Source organism: Abrus precatorius, unplaced genomic scaffold (genome assembly GCF_003935025.1).
Source record: "Abrus precatorius isolate BTA unplaced genomic scaffold, Abrus_2018 Scaffold5, whole genome shotgun sequence".
Taxonomy (NCBI): Eukaryota; Viridiplantae; Streptophyta; class Magnoliopsida; order Fabales; family Fabaceae; genus Abrus; species Abrus precatorius.
Genome location: NW_020874395.1, coordinates 4272822 through 4295505, shown reverse-complemented (window position 1 = coordinate 4295505; position 22684 = coordinate 4272822). Strand labels below are relative to the sequence as shown.

The following is a 22684-nucleotide window of genomic DNA, read 5'->3' as shown; positions in this document are numbered from 1 at the left end:
AAATGTCTACTTCCAATAGCTTTTAATGCACTTCCTAAACCAATATGGAAGCCCTTGACTAAACTTAGTCAATTTTTTAGAGACTTGTGTTCAATGATGTTACAAGAAGACCATTTATCATAAATGGAAGAAAACATTCCTATTATTGTGTAAATTAGAGCGTATATTTCTACCTGGACCTGCATTATTTGATTGTATGTAGCATTTATTAGTTCATTTGCCTTATGAAGCTAAGATGGGTGGACTAGTTCAATATCGTTGGATGTATCCTTTTGAAAGGTAACATATTATAAAACCCTTTCTAATTTTATATCTTGAATACTTTACAATAATTCTTCTAATCAATTGATTTATGTTTAGGTTTCTAAATAAAATTAAAAAAATGGTGAAAAACAAAAAATGTGTGAAAAGGTCAATATGTGAAGCATACTTGGTGCAAGAGACATCTTATTTCAGCTCTCATTATTTTGTACCTCACATACAACACTCAAGTACAGTTAGTGTAAATGAAACGTTCAATGAAGAGAATATTGATCCAAATTCAGTACTTATTTTTCAAGGAAAAACTTCTTCAAAGTCCTTGGAACAACCCAATAAAAAGAGTAAAGATGTGAAGTGTTTCAAATACATGGGCATGAGACACTATGCTTATGAGTGTCCTACCAAAAAGACCATGATTCTCAAGGATAATGGGGAGTACACTAGTAAATCTGAAACTAGTGAGAGAGAAGAGAATGAAGACGTGGAGGAAAAAGAGGTCACAGAGGGAGATTTGTTGATGAGAAGGAGGTTGTTAGGTAGCCAATTGAAGCCTTTGGATGAGTCCCGAAGAGAGAACATTTTTCACACTAGATGTTCTATCAATGGGAAGGTTTGCATGGTGATTATTAATGGAGGAAGCTGCACCAATGTGGCTAGTGCTAGATTAGTGTCAAAACTAAATTTGGCCACTAGACCACATCCTAGGCCATACAAACTTCAATGGCTTAGTGAGGATGGAGAAGTACAAGTAAGACAGCAAGTAGAAGTGAAAATTTTCATTAGAAAATACAAGGATAATGTGCTATGTGATGTAGTTCCAATGGAGGCCAGCCACATACTTTTGGAGAGACCATGGCAATTTGACACTAGAGCCATCCATGATGGTTATTCCAACAAGACCTCTTTCATGCACCAAAATAAAAAAATTGTACTCAAACCATTGAGTCTTAAAGAGGTATGTGAAGATCAAGTGACGATGAGAGAAAGGATTGCTCAAGAGAGGAAAGAATTGCAACAAGAGAGTAGTCTTAAAAAGGAGAATGACACACTTGAGAGAAAAATGAGTGAAAAGGAAAAGAGTGAAGCGCTTGAGAGAAAAAAAGTGTTGTTTGGCAAAGAAAAATGAGGTGAAGAGGTTGTTTCTTGCTAAACAGCCCCTATACCTATTGTTTTGCAAAAATTAGATTTTGAATACTAACAATTTTGATGATTTTGAATTGCCTTCTAGTGTTAAATCTCTTTTGCAGGATTTTCAAGATATTTTTCCTTCAAGTGTACCAAGTGGTTTACCACCATTGAGGGGGATTGAACATCAAATTGATCTCATTTCGGGAGCATCTTTACCCAATAGGCCAACATATAGAAGCAATCCACAAGAAACAAAAGAAATTCAAATACAAGTGGATGAGCTCATGAGCAAAGGATGGGTAAGAGATAGTATGAGTCCATATGTTGTATCGGTAATTTTAGTCCCTAAAAAGGATGGAACATGGAGAATGTGTTCGGATTGTAAAGCCCTGAATAATATCACCATAAAATATAGGCATCCTATACCTAGGCTTGATGGTTTGCTTGATGAATTTTATGGTGCATGTTACTTCTCTAAAATTGATTTAAAAAGTGGATATAATCAGATTAGGATTAGAGAAGGGGATGAATGGAAAATTGCTTTTAAAACAAAATATGGTTTGTATGAATGGTTGGTTATGCCTTTTGGTTTAACTAATGCACCTACTACTTTCATAAGATTGATGAACCATGTTTTGAGGGAAGTTATTGGCACATTTGTTGTGGTGTACTTTGATGATATTCTTGTTTATTGCACTACTCTAGAGTTTCATCTTGAACATTTGAAATATGTTTTGTGTGTGCTTAGAAAGGAACAATTGTATGCCAATCTTGAGAAATGCATTTTTTGTACTGACCACATTGTATTCCTTCACTTTGTTGTTAGTTCTAAGGGAGTGCAAGTAGATGAGGAAAAGGTTAAGGCCATCCAAGAATGGCTCACACCTAAAATCGTGAGTGATGTAAGGAGTTTTTATGGTTTGACAAGTTTTTATAGGAGGTTTGTTAAAAGACTTTAGCACCTTGACAGCACCTCTTAATGAAGTGGTTAAAAAAAATGTGGTTTTTAAATGGGGAGAGAAACAAGAAGAGGCCTTTGCTGCCCTAAATCATAGGCTAACAAATGCACCAATTCTTGCTTTGCCTAATTTTGATAAATCTTTTGAAATTGAATGTGATGCATCCAATGTGGGAATTGGGGCTGTTTTGTTACAAGAAGGTCATCCAATTGCTTATTTTAGTGAAAAGTTAAGTGGGGTTGCTCTTAACTATTCCACTTATGATAAAAAAAAATTGTATGCCTTAGTAAGGGCTTTAAAAACATGACAACATTACCTTTTACTCAAGGAGTTTGTGATCCATAGTGATCATGAGTCTTTAAAGTACTTAAAGGGACAAGGCAAGCTTAACAAAAGGCATGCCAAGTGGGTTGAGTTTTTGGAACAATTTCCCTATGTTATAAAGCATAAAAAAGGGAACATTGTAGCCGATGCTTTATCTAGGAGACATGCAGTACTTTCCATTCTTGAAACTAAGTTGTTTGGACTCCAATCTATGAAAGAAATGTATGTGAATGATGAAGTTTTTGGTGATATATATGTTGCATGTGAAAAGATGTCTAAAAATGGTTATTATAGGCATAATGGTTTTTTATTTAAAGAAAACAAATTGTGTGTGCCTAAATGTTCCATTAGAAAACTGCTTGTTAGAGAATCACATGAAGAGGGATTGATAAGTCATTTTGGAGTTAAAAAGACTTTGGAAACTTTACAAGAACATTTCTTTTGGCTCTATATGAAACATGATGTGCATAAATTTTGTGAGCATTGCATTGTGTGTAAAAAGGCTAAATCCAAAGTAATGCCACATGGTTTATATACTCCTTTGCCTATTCTCGAATATACTTGGATTGACTTGTCTATGAACTTTGTTTTAGGGCTGCCTAGAACAAAGAGTGGCAAAGATTCTATTGTTGTTGTTGTTGTTGATAGGTTCTCTAAGATGGCTCACTTCATACCTTGTAAAAAGGTAGATGATGCTTGTCATGTGGTAGAATTGTTTTTTAAAGAGATTGTGAGGCTCCATGGATTGCCTAGAAGCATTGTGAGTAATAGGGATGCCAAGTTCCTAAGTCACTTTTGGAGGACTCTGTGGGAAAGCTAGCTGATGAGGCGTTGGATTTGTGGTCAAATCCTCTTCAAGAGGGAGGGAATAATGAAGACATGGTTAAAGACAAGAGGAACAACACACTTGAATGACTTGGGGGACCTATGACTAGAGCAAGAACTAAGAAGGCTAAGGAGACTATAAACCAAGTGGTAGCAACAATTCTTGAAGTTGCCCCTAAATTGGAGGACTTAGAGCCTAAATTGGTTCATTGCATTGTTCCAATTAAAGACTCGAAATGCAAGAAGGGCTGCTAGTATTTTTATTTTATTTTTATTATTTTAAAAGCATTGTATGCTACTAAATAAAGTTTGTCATAAGTTTAAGTGGGCTGCCATATGAACATACGAATTTAGCTCAATAAAATCTAGTTATTGTTATTTCTTTTATTTTCATTATGTTTTAATGGGCTAGCTAGCCCATAATAACTTTTAGGGCTTTTTGGCTGCTAAGTGGCAGCCTCCTATATGTATTCACATTTATATCAATGAAAGTATATTTGGATTATCAAACAAAACTTTGTGTGAGAGTGATTCTCTGAGGTCTTGGCTGAACCAAGTTTGAGATTATTAAGGGCTTTCCACCTCCCTTATGGCGTCTTTGTGGCTTATCTTTCTCCCTGAAAATGACGCCACCCATTATCACCACTACCTTCCCCTTGAAACCCTAAATTTTCCAATTTTCATCCAAAACAAGTCATGCTCATAACTTTCATTTTACAATTTTTCAATGATTATGGAATCAAAATTGCTTCCCAAAACGTGAAGATTCACCTCGTTTTGGTCTCGTTCAATTTCGAGTTTCATAACTTGAGATATAGTTTTGAGTTCGTAAACGACATTCTCCAACCCCGCGCTTTTTTTTTATCTAAGAAAGGTCCTCTTTCAGAATTCCAGCAAAGGAATTCCTATCAATTTTTATAGCACTACTTTAGAGTTGCATCTTGAACATTTGAAATATGTTTTGTGTGTGCTTAGAAAAACCTCTAAACTTACATCTAATTACATTCTAATACTACTTAATATTAAAGAAAACATAAATTACCGAAAACTGAAAAAAGGATGTTACATCTCCTACTTGGTCCCATTTGTGACCTTATTAGCCAAATTAATCCCCCTCAATTGATGGGGGTCAAGATTAGGTTTACTGGAAATGCTCAAACAATGGAGTTTTCTCAATCAAATCAGCTTATAACCTTTTGTCTAATCTGAATAATAATGCCTTTGATAATAATCCTATCTTTAAGCAGTATGGGATTAGGAGGACTTGCCTAGAATTTCTATCTTTCTCTGAAAAATTGCTTATTGTAGGTTATTAACTAATAAGGAAAGATTCATCCGCAAAATGGCAAACTCTCCTGTGTATGCTAGATGTGGTGAGGCATCTAGATTGTCATCTATGTCCTTCGGGACTGTTGGGCTGCTAGAGAAATAAAAAATTGATAGGAATTCCTTTGCTGGAATTCTGGAAGAGGACCTTTCTTAGATAAAAAAAAAGCGCGGGGTTGGAGAATGTCGTTTACGAACTCAAAACTATATTTCAAGTTATGGAACTCAAAATTGAACGAGACCAAAACGAGGTGAATCTTCACGTTTTGGGAGCAATTTTGACTCAACAATCATTGAAAAATGATTGTAAAATGAAAGTTATGAGCAGGACTTGTTTTGGATGAAAATTAGAAAATTTAGGGTTTCAAGGGAAAGGTAGTGGTGATAATGGGTGGCGCCATTTTCAGGGAGAAAGATAAGCCACAAAGACGCCATAAGGGAGGTGGAAAGTCCTTAATAATCTCAAACTTGGTTCAGCCAAGACCTCAGAGAATCACTCTCACACAAAGTTTTGTTTGATAATCCAAATATACTTTCATTGATATAAATGTGAATACATATAGGAGGCTGCCACTTAGCAGCCAAAAAGCCCTAAAAGTTATTATGGGCCAGCTAGCCCATTAAAACATAATGAAAATAAAAGAAATAACAATAACTAGATTTTATTGAGCTAAATTCGTATGTTCATATGGCAGCCCACTTAAACTTATGACAAACTTTATTTAGTAGCATACAATGCTTTTAAAACAATAAAAATAAAATAAAAATACTAGCAGCCTTAATTTGTTATAGAAGTTTTCATTAATTTGTTATAATTAGTTCATTGAATTCTACAAATGATATTTTATTTTAAACGATTAAGAATAATTTATACATTGTACATATTTTGAGATAAGGATGTTACAGGAAACTCCTGATTCTAGGCCAATCCCAACAATCTTTATGGAAAAACAAAAAGACTGGCTTGTTTAAATCATCCTCAGAGAGAGGGTAGAGAGCAAAATTTGTTAGGTATTGAGGATTATTAGTCCAACTATCCTACCAAAAGTTAGTTGAAAGGCTATTGCCAATAAGCCAACATAATCCTTTACTGAAAGAGTCCCAAACAGAGACAATACTCTTCTAAATAGGGGAGGAATTTTAGTTGTTACAAAAAGAATGTTTTCCCAGTACAGAACTTATATTTATAACTAATAACCTTGGTCCATAATTCATTAGGAGTTGTGAGAAGCCTCCAGCACAAATTCATTATAAAGGCCTAATTTATAATATTAATATCCCTAAACCTCAAACCCCCATCACTTTGGGTCTACAAACTTTATCCCAACTAATTAAGTGACATTTCATATCATTCAAAGATTCCCAAATGAAATTTTTATAGATACTATTGATTTCTTTACAAATGGCTTTAGGAATGGTCATAGTTTGCAAGAAATAGTTGGGAATACTCATAATGCAGGATTGGGCTAGAGATACTCTTCCAGCAAGGGATAGAGTGTTCATTTTCCAGACAAAGTTTTTGCTTGATTTTATCAATTATAAAGGTAAAATCTTTCCTAGAGGAGCTAAGAGGACTAATAGGTATTCCTAAGTATTTTCCAATCTAAGAAGATTTAAATCCTAAAGTTTGGCTAATGTCCTAAATAAGAGCAGGATCACAGTTCCTAGAAAAATAGATAAATAATTTCTCTTTATTAACTGAAAGACCAGAGGCAGCACTAAAACTATCCAAAATAGATTTGATTGTCCAAAATAGATTTGATTGTATCAGTATTCTTCCTATTAACCCTAGCTAAGAGGATAATGTCATCGGCAAAGAAAAGATGAGAGATTTTTGGGCTAAAGGAACTAATAGAAAATGAGGTCTAGTCACTCTTGTCAACCATATCCTAAATAAGATGGCCAAGTTTTTCAATACACATGACAAAAAGATAAAGGAATATAGGGTCCCCTTGCCTTATTCCCCTGCTAAGTTTGAAGGTTTGGGTTCTGCTATTATTCCAATTAATAGTAAAAGGGGCAGAGGAGATGCAATGGTTTATCAAATAAGCTATATTAGGACTGAAGCCAATTTCCTAAATAGTTTTTGCAATAAAATTCCATTTAATTCTATCATAGCCTTTTTTAAAATCAAGTTTTATTATCATGAAATTATTTTTGGTTTTCATGTTATGAAAAGAGTGAACAGTCTCGTGTAATATGATGGTATTATCTATACCTTGCCTACTATGAACAAAACTAGTTTGGTTGGTTGAAATGATATGAGACAAAAAAATCCTAATTTTATTAGTTAGAATTTTAGTTAGAATTTTATAACTAACATTACAAAGACTTATAGGCCTGAAATGTTTAATATTTTCGGGGTTATCAAGCTTAGAGATTAAGGTGATGACAGTCTCATTTACACTAGCAATATTAGAAGGATTATTAGAGATATTTGAAACAAACTTAAAAATAAAAAAGGCTAGGAAATACCATTGATTTTTAAAAAATAGGACATGAAGACCATCTGGGCCAAGAGATTTGAAATTTCCTATACTAAACAAGCCAGCTTTAATTTCCACCAAGGTCACAACAGAATTGATAGAGTCTAGATCGATGTTCCTAAGAGGAGGGAAAGTAGCTATAGTGCAAAGGGGGAGATCATTCTAGCTAGGGTCAAAATATAAATTCTTAAAAAAATTAACAGCTCAGTTTTGGAGCTTCAAGGGATCATACTCCCACTCATCCCTTTCATTTCTCATGGCCTCAATTTGGTTTTTTTTGTCTGCGAAAGATAGTAGCTCTATAAAAAAAACTCCTAGTTTAACCCAATTAGTTTTGTAATGGTGAAATTAGAAAACTTCCTCAGCATCTAAAATTTTTTGATAGTTAAGCCACAAGGATTTCATGAGATTACAGAGATAGGAGTTGTCTTTTGCAGTTAATTTATATGAAATTCTCCTAATTCTATTAAGAATGTGCTTTTTTTTGTTTAAAAATATTACCAAAAACATTTGTATTCCAATCAGAAATATTGTTAATAAAGTTGGTAACATTATCAACCCAAGATCTAGATTCAACTTAAAATTTCTTAACTTGATTACTAAAATCTTTATAAGATAGCCAAGGAGCTAGAAATTTAGAGGGTCTATGATAGCTCTTTATGTTGTCCTTACCTCAAACTTTTAACCAAAGGCCAACATGATTAGATTTTAATATAAGGATATGGATGAAGGAGCTATCCTGAAACATCATCCTCCAAGAGTTATTAACAACAGTTCTATCAATCCTTTTCTTAATAGTTCCTCTCTGCCAAGTGAAGGGGTTCCCTTTAAACCTCAAGCCCTGAAGGCCACAATAGTTGAGGAAGTCAGCAAACTGATTAATAAGTCCTAAGTTTGCAGGTCTGCCTCCAACTTTCTCCTTTTCAAGAAGAATGGAGTTAAAATCTTCAGTAACACACCAAGGAATATTGATGGAAGAACTGAAAAAAAAAAAAAAAAAAAAAGCTTCCAGCGCAGCATGCCTCCCCTCTTGGGGACTAACATAAATAGATGAAAAGACCCAGTCCCTCTGCCCATTACTGATTTTAAGGTGAATGAGATAACTATTTTTACTAAGGATAGTAACCTTAACCTTACTAGTATTCTAACAGCATCAAATTCCCCCAGAGAAACCTATAGCATCCACTCTAACACTACCATCCAAATGATTTTTTTTTAATGACCATTTTAGCTTTGTCTAAGTTGACCCTAGGTTCAAAAAGGCAATAAAATCGAGATTATAAAATTTGATTAAGTCTAGGTCTTACCCCCTACTCCTCTACAATCCAAAACATGCAGTTCATGAACTAGGTAGGGTCTTGGATACATCCTCAGGATGCTGGGGAACCTCTATATATCTATTACTCCTACAAGGGCTATTAGGACAAGTAGAATCATTTCTATTTATTCTGTCTACCTCCATTGTTACAGGAATATCAAGAGGCTTATCAGTAGGGACTTGCTCTACAGTCCCCATATTTTTCCAACATAGATAAAGATTTAGACCTATAAGGTCAAAAAAACTATGACTCGTCTTATTATTTTCTTGGAGGTTTTTTTGCAGTTTTGACATCAGTCTCATGATTTCCTTACTTTTTTGGAAAGAGGTATTACTAACTTCTTCTGAGGGGTTCTAGAATTTTGAGAATAACTTTATTTCTTCCTAACTTATTTTTTTACAAGCATCCTAGGACCAAATTGGTCCTCTTTCTTTTCCTCTTAAGGAGGTGAGCATTCCATAGCCATATGTCCATACTTAGGAATTTTCCTTGATTATCTCTTCCCCTACCAATTGATTCAATCTCATGTTCTCTATCTGAAGATATGTGGTTAACAGAAACTATACATTAACCTTGCCTATGTCCATACTTCTCATACTTAAAACAGATTAAATGCAACCCTCATATTCTACTTTAAACTCCTGTCCTAAGGCTTTAAAAGATAAAATCAATTCTTTTTTTATATCAATCTCTATGCAAATTCTAGCAAATAATATTATTATTAGTTGAAAAATAAGTTAAAAAATATGTTTTAATACTTTTATGAATTTAGATGTAATTAACTTAAGTGGCATTTTTAATTATAATTTTATTTATAAAATAAATGTTTAATTTATCAAAATTAATAAGAATAGTTATTTATTATAAAAAAAATTACTTAAAAATATCTATAATATAAATTGATGTCTTATATATTAAATTAGTAAATATATCCACTTGTATGTAAAGGGAATAAATAAGAAAATAAAAAATATATATAACAACTAATATATTTAAAAATAAATTTTTATTTTATATTTTAATAAATAAATAAAAACAATAGTTGAATAAAAGCAATAAAAGATAAGATGACGTCAATGGGGACCCGTTTAAAACATTGACATGAAGTGGTACCAAAATTAAAGTCAAACACTTACGATTTATCAGCTTTCATGGAATAATGGCTACATTTATTTTAGGTCCATAAGGTACCTGCATTTCAATCTTTTTTAAATATTATATTTTTAATGAAAATTTAAACAATTTTTTATTGTATATTTTTTATATACATTAAAAAAATCATAATTTTAAAGTATTTTTTCAAAAATGTTTTATGTTTTCTAATCATAATTCCAATTCCTCTAACTTGGATTGAATATATTTTTGTCATTTAAATTTTCTTTTGATTTTTAAGATTAAGTAAATTTGGTCATGTTCATAAATTTTCACTTAAATTTTTTAATTATTTTATTCAAATATTTAGGATTCTATGACGTACTCAGGATATCAAGTATTCTTAAAAATTTAGTGAAATTTTGAAAGATTGTAAAGAATATGAGATTAGAATTAAAAAAAAAAAAATTGTTTCAGTTAGTGATTTTAGTGAAATTTTAGTAAAAAAATTCAAAACTATTTTATTAATTTGCATATTTTAGGTAAAAGAAAATTGATAAGAAGACAAAATATTTTTTTTTCAATTTTGTTACATCAGCATTTTAGGATTAAATTTTAACCCTATATTTTTATTAAGAATGTGTTTGGATGAGATATTTTAAATGAGTAATTCATTTTTTTAAAATAATTTAAAATTTTATGAGTTAAAATTTGTTATTTAAATATTTAATTTAAAAAATTAAAATTCTAAGAATTTTAGTACTATTTTTAATAGACTAAAATTAAGCAATTCTAAATCATAATAAAGGGTGAGAATTTAGAATTATTTTCTTCATTTACTTTGTGTTTAATTTATGTTTTTATTTGGTTATGAGTAGTTTAATAATTTAAATTTTATTTTTTAATTAACTTTATCAAATATAGTGATAATTTTAATTATTTTTAAGAATATAAGTAAGTGAATTATACTATCCAAATAAAATATTTTAAAATAATAAAAATTTAAATAATATAATTTAAATTTAAAAAAAAATTAATTTTTAATTACTTCGTCCAAACACAATCTAAAAATATAATATTTATTATATTTTTATATTTTCAACCTAATAAATATTTTTAAAATAAAAAATTATCACTTATAATTGTTTGTTCTTAACTCTAAGAGTTTAGATTAACATTTTTTTATAAAATATACTTACAGCTTGTAAATAAAAAATTAGCATTATATATATAAAAGAAAAGTGTTGAGTAACCAATTAAAAAAAGTTTAAAACTAAAGAGATAATATACTTAGAATTTTGGCTAACTTGTGTTTTTAATCCTTCGGTTATGAATGTGAATATGAATATGGCTTTATTTTTTATTTTAATTTCTCATATATTTTTTTTCATTATTTTGTGTTTTTTTGTCCGATTTCCTTATTTTCAAACTCACATCTTTTTTTTTTTCAAAATATAAGAAAGTACTTAATGTTCTATTTAAAAATAAAATCTAAACTGACATCCTATAAAATTATTTAAACATCGTTAATTTTCATATTTTTAAATTATGGTATCCAAAATTGGTAATATTTTTAGCATCAAAAGAAATTTTAACAAATTTATATATATAAAAAATGAATCATAACAAGTTTTTCTAAACAAAGTTAGACAATTAATTTAAAATAAAGATTATTGAAAGATAAAATCCTCGGATGAGTGATAATTGAGGATGCAAAAATATAGTTAAAATCAAATAAATGAGGTAGTGGATACCAATTAAGCATTCATGTTACCACAGATACATGCTTTGAGAGTATAATAAACATTGTTAATTTCTCTTACCTACCCAAAATTCTCTACATTTACACTTCAAATACATAAACTAGCCCCATGTGTTTGTTTCCGTACGTGCATCCATTTGTCGGGGGCCATGTGACATGTATTTGTAAAAAAATTATATTAAAAATATTAAATGTCATAAATATAGTTTTTTTATAAAAATATTTTAAATTATTTAATGTTACTAATTTTCTTAAAATAATTTCTACAATTATTTTATTGATCCATTAGACAGCACCCAGTTATGTCAGAACCATGGATGAGAAGATTGGGTTGTATCACTAATCTTGAATGCTTTTGGTTAAGATTTTAACACCTCTCCCTTGCTAATTTGTTTAAGGTAAACGTTAACAGTGTTTTAAAGTTAAATATGTAATTAGAGCTAAAAATAAACAACTAAAAGTGATATTTTATTTTTAAAAACTATTTAATATCTTAAAAATATAAAAGTGTGATAAATATTACACTTTTTAATAAAAACTTATTATTTATAGGTGTCTAAATTCAATTCTTAAAATTAAATTTAATAAAACTGGATTTTTAATGTATTGTAACACAGTTTTAAATATTTTTTTATTTTTATTTTAAAATTTGCATCTTAATAGTACTTAATAAAAACCCTTTGTGTAATCATTCTACTGCAGCTGTCCACAAACTAGTCAGATCTTTAAATGAGAACATGGTTTGATTTGAATATGTAGTCTCCATTTATGTGGATTTACTAGTTATGTTCCAGTTGAATAAAAGCATATTTTAAGTTAAATAAAAATAATTTTATTAATCTCAAATTTTAAGATTGAATTAAAATATTTATCACATTTTTATATTTTTAATATAATAAATAGTATTTTTCTAATAAAAAATAATATAAATTCTTAAAATTAACCTTAAAAATTAAAGTTAACAAAATCTTAAAAAGATACTATTATTGAATTATTATTACATCACATTTAAATTACAAAAAGTCCAGTAACATATTTTCTAACACATTCTTTTAAACACTATTGAACGTTAATTAAAAATTACAAAAATATAAAAGAAAAATATTAAATTAAAATTAAAAATTACATAAAACTTATAAATTTTAATAAAATAGCAACAGGAATACGGTGAAAGTGCATATCTTGCATTGATTTTAAGCCGAAATCTTTCTTGCTGCAATAAGTATCATCCCAAAAGAATCCTCCATACACGACTTGAACTTTTGCTTGTCAATGAACCCTTTCTCTAATCCAAACGCAACTCTTAACTTCCCCATGTAGCTCATCACCGTTATGGACAGACTCTGCAACTCCACAAAAAATTAAAAAATATAAAGTTATATATATGTATATACATGAAGAAAGAAAGATCTTCTCACATTTTAGTGTAAATCTATACTTAATAAATTATAATCTATTAGATATAATTTAAATAAAAAGTTTAGATGAAGTGTTAAAAAAATATATTCCTATATATATATATCATACCACAATTAAGTTTTCACTGTTTTCTCTTTGGCTTTTTCGGGAAAAAAATGGCTTAAGTCTAAATAATTAATTTCATTAAATAAATGTAAATACACCATTCTCTGTGTACTTTACTGCATTTCAACATGATTTTTATTAAAAATTAATTGTTTATTAAAGATTTGTCATATTCTTTAATTAAAACAAGATGCCGCATATTGAATGCAGCTTTGCAATTGGACGACATTGATGAATGCCAACTAGCAAAAATCAGCAACAACCAAATTAATGGATCATTAATTGCCAAAAGCTTTTAGACAAAAAGATAATGGAAAGCGATGCCTCACAAGTCACATTAAACTTTTCCCTAAAAATTAAATTAATATTTTATTTTAAAAAATTAGTAATTTGTATTTCTTGTTGTTAGGACAAAAAATATGAGTAATTTTTTTAGCTTATAAAATCCCTCAAACTTATATCTTGTATTTCAATATTAAAAGGGTCAAAAAGATAAAAGTAGAATGATTCAAGTACCTCAGGTGCACCTGCCACCATAAAGTAAAAACCTTTAATTGGATGATTAGCCAAAGCCATTTGTTCCACTGGTCCAATGATGTTCGAAATTGTTGTGCTTGAGTTTCTCAAAGTACTGTATAAATATCTAGCTGCAGCCTAAGATCCCATGCATTAAGATCAAAATTTAAATGATTATACAATTTTAGGAAAAAAAATATGTTAACAAAAGATTAATTAGGTACCCACCTCAGGACCTTTGAGTTTCTTCACCATATTTAGAAGCATGCCTGTAAGAGGTGTGGCCCAAGAATCTTTCTTTCTTGTGATCTCTTTATTGGCTTCCCATATGAACTCAAGTGGGTTTGCATATTTGGAATCACTTAGCTCTGGAATTGGTATATGCAAAAAGGCAAAGCGGTTTCCCCATGCAGAAGAACCATCATTGGTCTTGTCAACCATCTCCTTAATAGACTTATAACCTCCAATGTTTCTGGTATTCAGCAACACCAATGCTGTGGATTGAGTTGTGTTTGCTTTCAGATTTGTTTCTTGCATATATAACCGAATGCCAAAAAAGATTATGCCAGCAATCACATCATTAACGCTCTGCAATTTGGTTACAAACCAAAAATCAACAATCAAGATAATGAGTAAAGATTAAAATTAGGGTAAATTTCACTTTCTTTCGTGCTTCAATTTATCTTTCTAAACTTTATTTTAGTCTCACCGAACTCCTTAAAATTTAAGTTAAAGTCAGAATAACCAATACTAGTTGAGTAAAATGATAAAATTTAACCTTTTTTTTTTTTATTTTAACCAAGGGGATTGGTGATACCCAAAAAAAAAAAAACTAAGATGTCAAAAAGTATGAAGTTATAATAATATATAATATAATTTACCCTTAAAAGTATAAGAAAATGTTTATATCATCCCTTAGGATTAATTTTTAGCAAGTAAAATCAATAATTTTTTCTTAAACAAAAGTATTTATTACATTAAGAATAAAAAGGCATAATAAATGTTTATTATTTTATAAAAACAATATTATTTTAAATGTTTAAAATTAATCATAAGATTTAATGCTAACAAATTTAAAATTATATATGATATTTGTAATCTATACTTAAGAACACAATAATAATTTAATAAATAAATATTTTTGTTTTAAAAAATATAATATTTAACATCGTCAACATATTAAATTTTATAATTTTTAATTAAAAAATTATTATATTTATTTAGCGTAAATTCTTAAATACATGTTAGATAACCGAGTTATATTCGATGAAAACGGTATTGTTGCAGTAAGTGTTATTAATTTGAGAGATTGAACCTACCACTCCAAGTTTAGATTTCACTTCTTTGATGTGATCGAGAGAGAAGGAGACATTTGAGATGGTAATTTGGCGAAGTTTGAAATCATCGGCACGAGACCTGATTGGTGTTTGATCATCTTCAATCAAACTACTTTTCAATACACTCCATCCAAAATCTGACACCGTGCGAAATGCTAAGGAGAAAATGGAGGGCAATCTCTTGAAAACCACATTGGAGTTGAATACTGATTTGGATCTTTGTCTTGTTGGGAGTGTGAAGGGAAGAGAGGATTTGTCAGCCCTTTGCAAACATGAAAGAAGAGCACCCATAAGAGAATAACCATCACCAAGGGCATGGTGAAGTTTGAATACCAAGGTGCCAGCAGCACTGGTTGTTGGATATTTAATAATGTGAATTTCCCATAGTGGTCTATGCTGTGGTAAATGTTCCATTGCTATTGTTGACATATATTCATCAAGACAATCATCATATAATAAGTTGGATGACTTCCCACTGGGAAATATAGGAACATTAATATGGTCCTCCAAGTTAACTTCAACTTTCTTCCATTTTTTCTCTCCATTTTTGTCCCCAATCTGTTCAAATATTTTGTAGTCCATGATCAATTTATTTTGTTTTATGGAGGCACAGAAAAAGTGTATAGGTAAATACTACATGCTTAGTTAATGGTGTATATTTGACTAATAGTACATGCATGATGCATAGCCCAAACATTAAACTAACTACAATTTTCTTATAATTTGTCCAAAAGGGTATAATTTTCATGAAATGAAATAAGCTATGAAATGCATTGCATGTTACTTTCATCTTTTTAGTGGTACTCCTCCATCAAAATAAACTAAGACGACATATAATATTCAAATCTATATCTTATTGTAAGAATGAGGAGAGTAATATTTAGATATTGCTATATATATATATATAACCTTTAAAGTGATCATGTAATCACTAATTAATTTCTAACTTTTACCAACTGTGTATGATTATGATATGATGCACAATTATAATTTTCATAATTTTAAAATAAAAACTATTTTCATTAAATACATCTCATTTCTCTCTCTGTGTATATATATCTATCTATCTATATCATAAAAGCAATAAATAGATAATGCCTAATGAAAATACAGCTTTGAGCAGTTTCTTTTCTCAGCTCTTCCCACTCCAGCGACTTAAAAAAAGGACAGTCGAAACATGGTGTCCCAATGATAGTTACATTCCCATTTAATTAATGATTTATATTTCAAATATTTTTTTCACATGTACTTAGGGATACATCATAAAAAAATTATATATAATAAAATTTTATTAAAAAATTATATAAACCTAACCCTTTCATTAAAACCCAGATGTGGCCAACATGCCCAACATGAGAACAGATCTTAAGACAGCAACTAACCCTAGTTGTATTTACCAGTTTAAAAAGAAATAAAATAAAATACTAGATACAAAAACAGCTAAATGAGAGAAGAAAAAAAATAGAGGAGGTGAGCGATGAAATGAAGATGGTTACCATGATGGAGGAGAAACGTTTGTTGATGGGAAGGAAGACATTTTGAAGCAGTGACATTGTTTGGCAATCATCAATTGGAATCTCAGTTTCTAAGACACCAAGAATGTATACACAAAGTGAAGAACTGTTCAAGTATAGCCCACTGGGACTCACAGGCTCAGAAACTTCTTCCTCAAAGCTTTCCATTGCTTCAGTCTTAACAAGCTAGCTTGGTAGAATGTTATATAAAATATTTGTTGCTGAGGTTCAGTTTCTTGATTGGTATACAGATATATACAATGGGAAGAGAGAGAAAGAGGGTGAGAGAAAAGGGCCCTTCACATTAATTAAAAATCTCAGTTTGTTTGCTCCTCTTTAATGGTCACACAACTAGCACACCTTACCCTGGACGGTTCCATAATGTTTAGTCAAAAATATAAAATTCACCCTTTTCAATGTGAAATATTAAATTTTGTTCTAATTTTAAGATAATGATTATTTTTTAAAACTTTTTAATGTGTTCTTGAATATAAAAATTTTAAAAAGTATATAAAATTTAAGATAGCTTTGGCATTGAATACTTTCTAGGATGTGGAAAGGGTAAAGTAGGATTAGAATAAAGATCTCAAATTTAATTTCGTAGCCTGGATTTGGTTGAGAGAATTAAAGTGCACAACTACTTGGAAAAGATTACAGAATACTTGTTTAAAAATAAAAGTAAGAAAAAGCTAACAATAAGTATAATCTTTTTTAGAGTAAATAACTTACCATTTTAAGTTTTAAAGAAAAATGATCAATTCCAAATTTGTTCCAAAATAGCACTTTACCCCATCCTCACTAATGGCAATAATAGTGATGTTAATCTAACCATGGATTTAATCAAAAGTTAGGAATAATGAATCCATTAGATTAACTTTTAGAGCATATTTGGATCAGCAATTATCACGCCGACCACAGTTCTTGCATATTTAACTTTGAAGTAATATTCTTGTTCTCCACGCCAAATAGGGTTATTAATAACGTGACTTTATTTAAAATAATAATAATAAAAAAGGGTTTAGTGTTAGCAAGACAAGCAAACTCCTTTTGTAATAATAAAAATAAATAATAGGATAATTGCTTTATCTTTTACCTCAATTTTATTTGAAATTTTATTTGCTTGTGAGAGATCGCTTTTTTGTTTTTTGGTCTCATTTGTCTATTTACTATTTTTTGTTTGATATCTAAAGTGATTTTGTGATTTTTAAATGAATTTTATGTCAAAAAATTAATATTATCCATTACTAAGTTTTAGGTTACACATATGTTACATGGCACTTGATCAAATATGTTATTGAACAGTACGAATAACACTTTTTTTTAATGTAATTGTTGGATAAATTTTATTAAAAATTATATATGTACGGAAGATAGTCATAACTTAAAAATTAAAAAGAGTATAATTTATACAATTTTTGTAAATTTTACTAAATTTTAATAATAATTAATAGTATATTAAAGTTTATATTGCTAACATATGCATTTATCATATGTAATTAAATAAACTTAACAAATATTAATGGGATGGACTAAAATAACTTATTTTTAATAAATCTATAGAATAAATATTATTTTACATAATTTCAAATACTAATTTAAAAAGTATTTATAACTTGATGGACTAAAATAATTAAATTTTTATAATTTTAGGAACTTTTTTTTTACAATTTAAAAGGCTAAAATATCAAATTTTTATATTTTTAAAGAGTGTAAAGAACTCTTGACAAGATCCATTCTTTTAAAAAAATTTAAGAGACACAGGAGCTCTCTTAAGGGGAGAAACTTTTAATTCTTATTCAAAAATAAAAATAGTTTCTAAACAAGTGATATTTAAAATAAAAAGTGAAACTTAAAAAGATTTACTAATGACAAAACTCAATAAAATAATTTAAGTAAAACTTTAATAAGGTTTTAACAACTACGCTTACTAAATATAATAAAATATAAATTCTAAAGAAACTTAATAAACTATGGTTTAACCCACTGACTTAAAACATAATAAATCACTTAATTAAAATATAGAGTTTCAGCTAAAATAATAATAAAAATTGGATTAAGTAAATTGAATTAGGTCATAATCTTTTATCAGAACACTAGTTATGCTTTTTATTGTTTCAAGCATTTAATAATTATTATAGGTGATATAGATTGAAATACAACAAGCTTAGAGCTTGTTTGTTTTTATTTTTAAAAGCATTTTTTTAAGTAAAAAAATTATTTATTAATATGTGTTTTAAAATTAAAAAAAAAAAAAAACAAGCATTGCCCGTACTCCTCCCTCCATGTTTTCCCATTTACTTCTCATTTTATTCCAAAACAGGGATTTTTTTTTTGTGCTAAAAAAATAAAAAATCTTCTCTCCCTTCTCACCTCCTTCATCCAAACTCAAGACCTTCTTCTCCTCTATTTTCCTTCTCTTCCTTCAAATTTCATAACATCCAAATAAACCATAAGGAGTGATTTGGAAAAGCTCAAGTAAAAATATAAATGATTTCTAAAGCCTATTTGAAATCTTATGAACAGCTTACAATTCTCATTAACTCTTTCTAATTTGTTTCAATAAGTTTATTAACATAGTTTATTAAGATAAGTTATTTTCAGTTTGTTTTAATTAGTTTTCTGCTTAAATTTATGACATAAGTCATTATATGAAAAAAGTATATTGAATAAGCTTTTAATTAAGTTGTATATCTAATCATGTACTTATCTTGTTTTAATAACATTTTTAGAGTGTATTTTGATAATTTCTTATTTAATTATTTATTTAATAAGATTTTTTAAAATAATGACTTATATGTCATATTTAACAATAAAATTTATTGAGATAAATTAAAAATAACTTATTTTAATAAAATATACTAAGAAAATTATTGAAATAAGCTAAAAAAATTAAGAGTCATATAATATTTTTTATAAACTCTTCCAAATAAACCTTTAGCATAACTTGTTAAACTGTTATTTTTTTTATAATTAAATTTATAGCATAAATTATTACATAAAAAGAGTTTGTTAAATGAATATTTAATAATTTAAATAAACCTTAAATATTAGTTCCAACAAAGGCGTATAGATACATGAAGACATTATTTTATCAACAAATATTTAAATCTCTAACCTTTTTTTTTTTTTTTTTCCATTCAGACCTTATTTCCAACCATTCAAAATAAATATTCACTTCATCTCTCAACTCTCTTGCTTGTTTTTTTCCCAGATAAAAAGGCAGAGGGCCCCAAAACCAAAACAAGACCACAAAGGCTGATCGGCCCAAACTGAAAGAAGCCCAAAGCATCAAACTATCATGTTATCATATAGTAGTAGACCAAAACAAATTTCATATGACCCATTATCAATAATGGGCCTCCGTTTTCAATATTCAGCCCAATGTACCAATGCTTGAATAGTAACAGTAATTTATCCCAATGCGAGATTATGAAAGCACTAACATCCAAACAACATTGTTCAACCCAAAAACCCTAGTAATCCTGATCCTCGGAACTATATATCAAAGTCTCTCTGCCTCTAACAATTAGGGTTTCTTGGTTGGGCCAATTCAGACAATTATCTCTCACTTCAGAGAACCATAACGCCACCATGGTCGCTGCCAAGAAAACAGTAATCTCTCACATCTCTTTCTTTCCCAATTTATTGTTTCTTATTCCCAATTCTCGAATTGGGTTGTTTTATTTTTCTCTCTCTTGATTCAACCATTATGTTAATGGCTTTTGTGATTTTTATTTTTATTTTTATTTTATTTTTTTGCAGAAGAAAACCCACGAGAGTATTAACAACAGGCTCGCTCTTGTGATGAAGAGTGGGAAATATACTTTGGGTTATAAGACGGTTCTCAAATCCCTCAGGAGCTCCAAAGGTAGGGTTTTTGTTTTGAATTCCGATTTGATCACTGTGATCTGATTATTACTCTTTGAATGCTTAATCAGCTTTATTGAGGTAATGGGTTGGGTTGAAAGTTGTTTTTTTTGGGTGATTTTGAAGGAATGAAGGAAAATTGCAGCTGAATTTTTTTCTTTGTTGGGCTTTAGGTAGAATAAATCGTTTTTAGGGTTTAGAAATCTGGTTTTTTTGCAGTGTCAAATTTCAAATTGTGGGTCTTGTTGATGGGGAAATTTGCTGAATATGCAGTCCTGTATGTTGGATATTGAAATCGAAGTTTTAAGTGATTAGATCTCTGAAGATTTTGACGTGGATTTGTCTTTCTACTTTTGATTTTGCTTGTGTGTTGATTATTTCCTAACTGCGTGGTGATTTTTTTTATTGACATTCCTTCTTTTTTTTTTTAAGGGAAACTGATTATCATTGCCAACAATTGCCCACCATTGAGGAAGTCTGAGATAGAGTATTATGCCATGTTGGCGAAGGTTGGAGTTCATCATTATAATGGAAGTATGTTCTCAATCTGACCATTTTTGGTGTTATGTTATGCTAATTGACAAATGCAAATGATAAGTGAGAAATGTTTTGTCTGTTTGATTGATGGTTTAACATACTTTCCCGGTGTGTCTTTTTGGGAATGGGTTGCTAAACTAGCCTCAGGCATTTATCTTGATACAATCTTTAGAATATTTCATTTAAGATATTAGGTTATATTTAAGTTGTCCTTTGCTGAAGTATCCATTCATCACAGGTGCTATGCATGATTGTTATTTGTTAGCATGCATCTATAATGATTCGGATTTCAAATGTTTTATGTTTCAGATATCAGATTCATTTTAGATCACGGTGTTGAGCAGCTTTAGTAAATTGAATGTGAAGAAATTAGTTTTAACTTAATCAGTAAAGTAGAAAGCAGAATTAGTGTTGCTTTCATATCACTAAATGGCCTCATTTGTAGGTGGTATAACTGGATCATGGCTTAATAGAAACTTTTGTTTAAGAAAATCTTTTGTTTCCTTTTTTTGTTTTCATTTTTAATAATGAAATCGTCTACCCTTTTTTCATTTGGTTTCTTACTTTCAAAGAGAACAGTGTAAACAGAAAAAGTTGTTTTCAGTGTTTTCTGCATAAATATTTGAAACAGGAAACTAGGTTGCAATTTTGTAATTAAAAGTGATAATTGAAAACATTTTTTGGAACCAAACAGCCCCTTCAATTGCCTTTCTTGATGAATTTTTAATGATTTGTGCTAGTGTTAAAATTTCTATCCAGTCCCACCTACCTGATGGAAATTTTTAGGTGTCAAGACATTTTTTTGTTGGATATTGCTTCCCAATTACCACCAAAGTTTCAGTGGACATTCAGAATCCCCTTACAAATGAAGCATAAAATGTCTTTAACGAAATTGATCTTATAAAAAAAATTATGTGATGCTTTTGAAGATATTGCATTTGATCAGTTGAGCTGTTGTGTTGTTAATTTGGCATTCTATAATTACAAATTTTAAGGAATCGGTGGCTGTCCATGCTTTTAATGCACTTTTTCTTTTATAAATTAGAAACCTGTTTGATGTCAAATGCTTTGATGCTTGGTAGAGTTTGTCATTGAACCTAAGCATAACAATCATGTGCCTATTAACAAATTGTTTATTGTTTATGTAGACAATGTGGATTTGGGCACTGCATGTGGCAAATATTACAGGGTGTGCTGCCTCAGCATTATTGATCCTGGTATTTCATTATTATATTATTTCAATATTAGAAACTAGTTTTAAGCGTGTTGTTTTCTAACTTTTTGTTCATGTTAATATCAGGTGATTCGGATATCATCAAGACAATGCCTAGCGAGCAGTAGAGTTCTATTAAGTTTTTTTTGGTACTTGTAAAAGTTTGATTGTTTGATATTTGCTGATTTGTGTTGTTTCAGACATCTTCAAAAGAAAATTTAATGTAGGCTTAAACTATCTGGTAGAACTGCGTTATCAAGTCTTTTTATGCAATTTTGTTTTCTTAAAAGTGGTTTGATGGAGCCATATTTTTTACAATTCCATTGTGTTATCAATTTTTGCATCAATTTTTGCTTAACATTGTTTGACCTCGAATACCTAAAAAACATCAGTGTTTACGTGATTGTAAAACCATTGTTACGCATCAAAGTTGCAATTGTTAATTATTATTTTAGAATTATAGTTTTGATTACTATAGTCGATGATATGATTGTTCAATAAACGTAATGCGAAGTGAAGCTGAATGGCTGAAGTGCGTAAAAGGTTGAGAAAATAGTTAAGTCTATTTCAAGTAAAGTATTTGAATTTATCGATTGGAGTAGTTTATTTATTAGTTTATATCTATACTAATTTTGTTATATTAATTGAATAATGATAAGTTTAAAAATTATGGATATGTATTTTTTTTTTGTTC

General features: G+C 29.4%; 3 protein-coding genes across 3 annotated transcripts; 2 read left to right on the top strand and 1 right to left on the bottom strand.

Annotated features, from left to right (window-relative positions):
- Window positions 1-628: 628 nt before the first annotated feature.
- On the top strand, window positions 629-3587 carry LOC113866528. The gene is made up of 6 exons (XM_027501356.1): window positions 629-1363; window positions 1509-1827; window positions 2327-2586; window positions 2677-2974; window positions 3266-3357; window positions 3444-3587. Exons 1-6 carry the CDS (start codon window positions 629-631, stop codon window positions 3585-3587), a joined length of 1848 nt encoding a protein of 615 aa, XP_027357157.1.
- A 9088-nt stretch (window positions 3588-12675) lies between these two features.
- On the bottom strand, window positions 12676-16541 carry LOC113868081 (O-acyltransferase WSD1-like). The gene is made up of 5 exons (XM_027503646.1): window positions 16356-16541; window positions 14842-15417; window positions 13751-14110; window positions 13523-13660; window positions 12676-12825 (listed from the first exon to the last, which is right to left on the bottom strand). The coding sequence occupies exons 1-5, from the start codon at window positions 16539-16541 to the stop codon at window positions 12676-12678; spliced, it is 1410 nt and encodes a 469-aa protein (XP_027359447.1).
- Window positions 16542-19847: 3306 nt separating this feature from the next.
- On the top strand, window positions 19848-22391 carry LOC113867009 (60S ribosomal protein L30-like). The gene is made up of 5 exons (XM_027501908.1): window positions 19848-19985; window positions 20136-20241; window positions 20673-20774; window positions 21926-21994; window positions 22078-22391. The coding sequence occupies exons 1-5, from the start codon at window positions 19965-19967 to the stop codon at window positions 22116-22118; spliced, it is 339 nt and encodes a 112-aa protein (XP_027357709.1). The 5' UTR covers window positions 19848-19964; the 3' UTR covers window positions 22119-22391.
- Window positions 22392-22684: the final 293 nt, after the last annotated feature.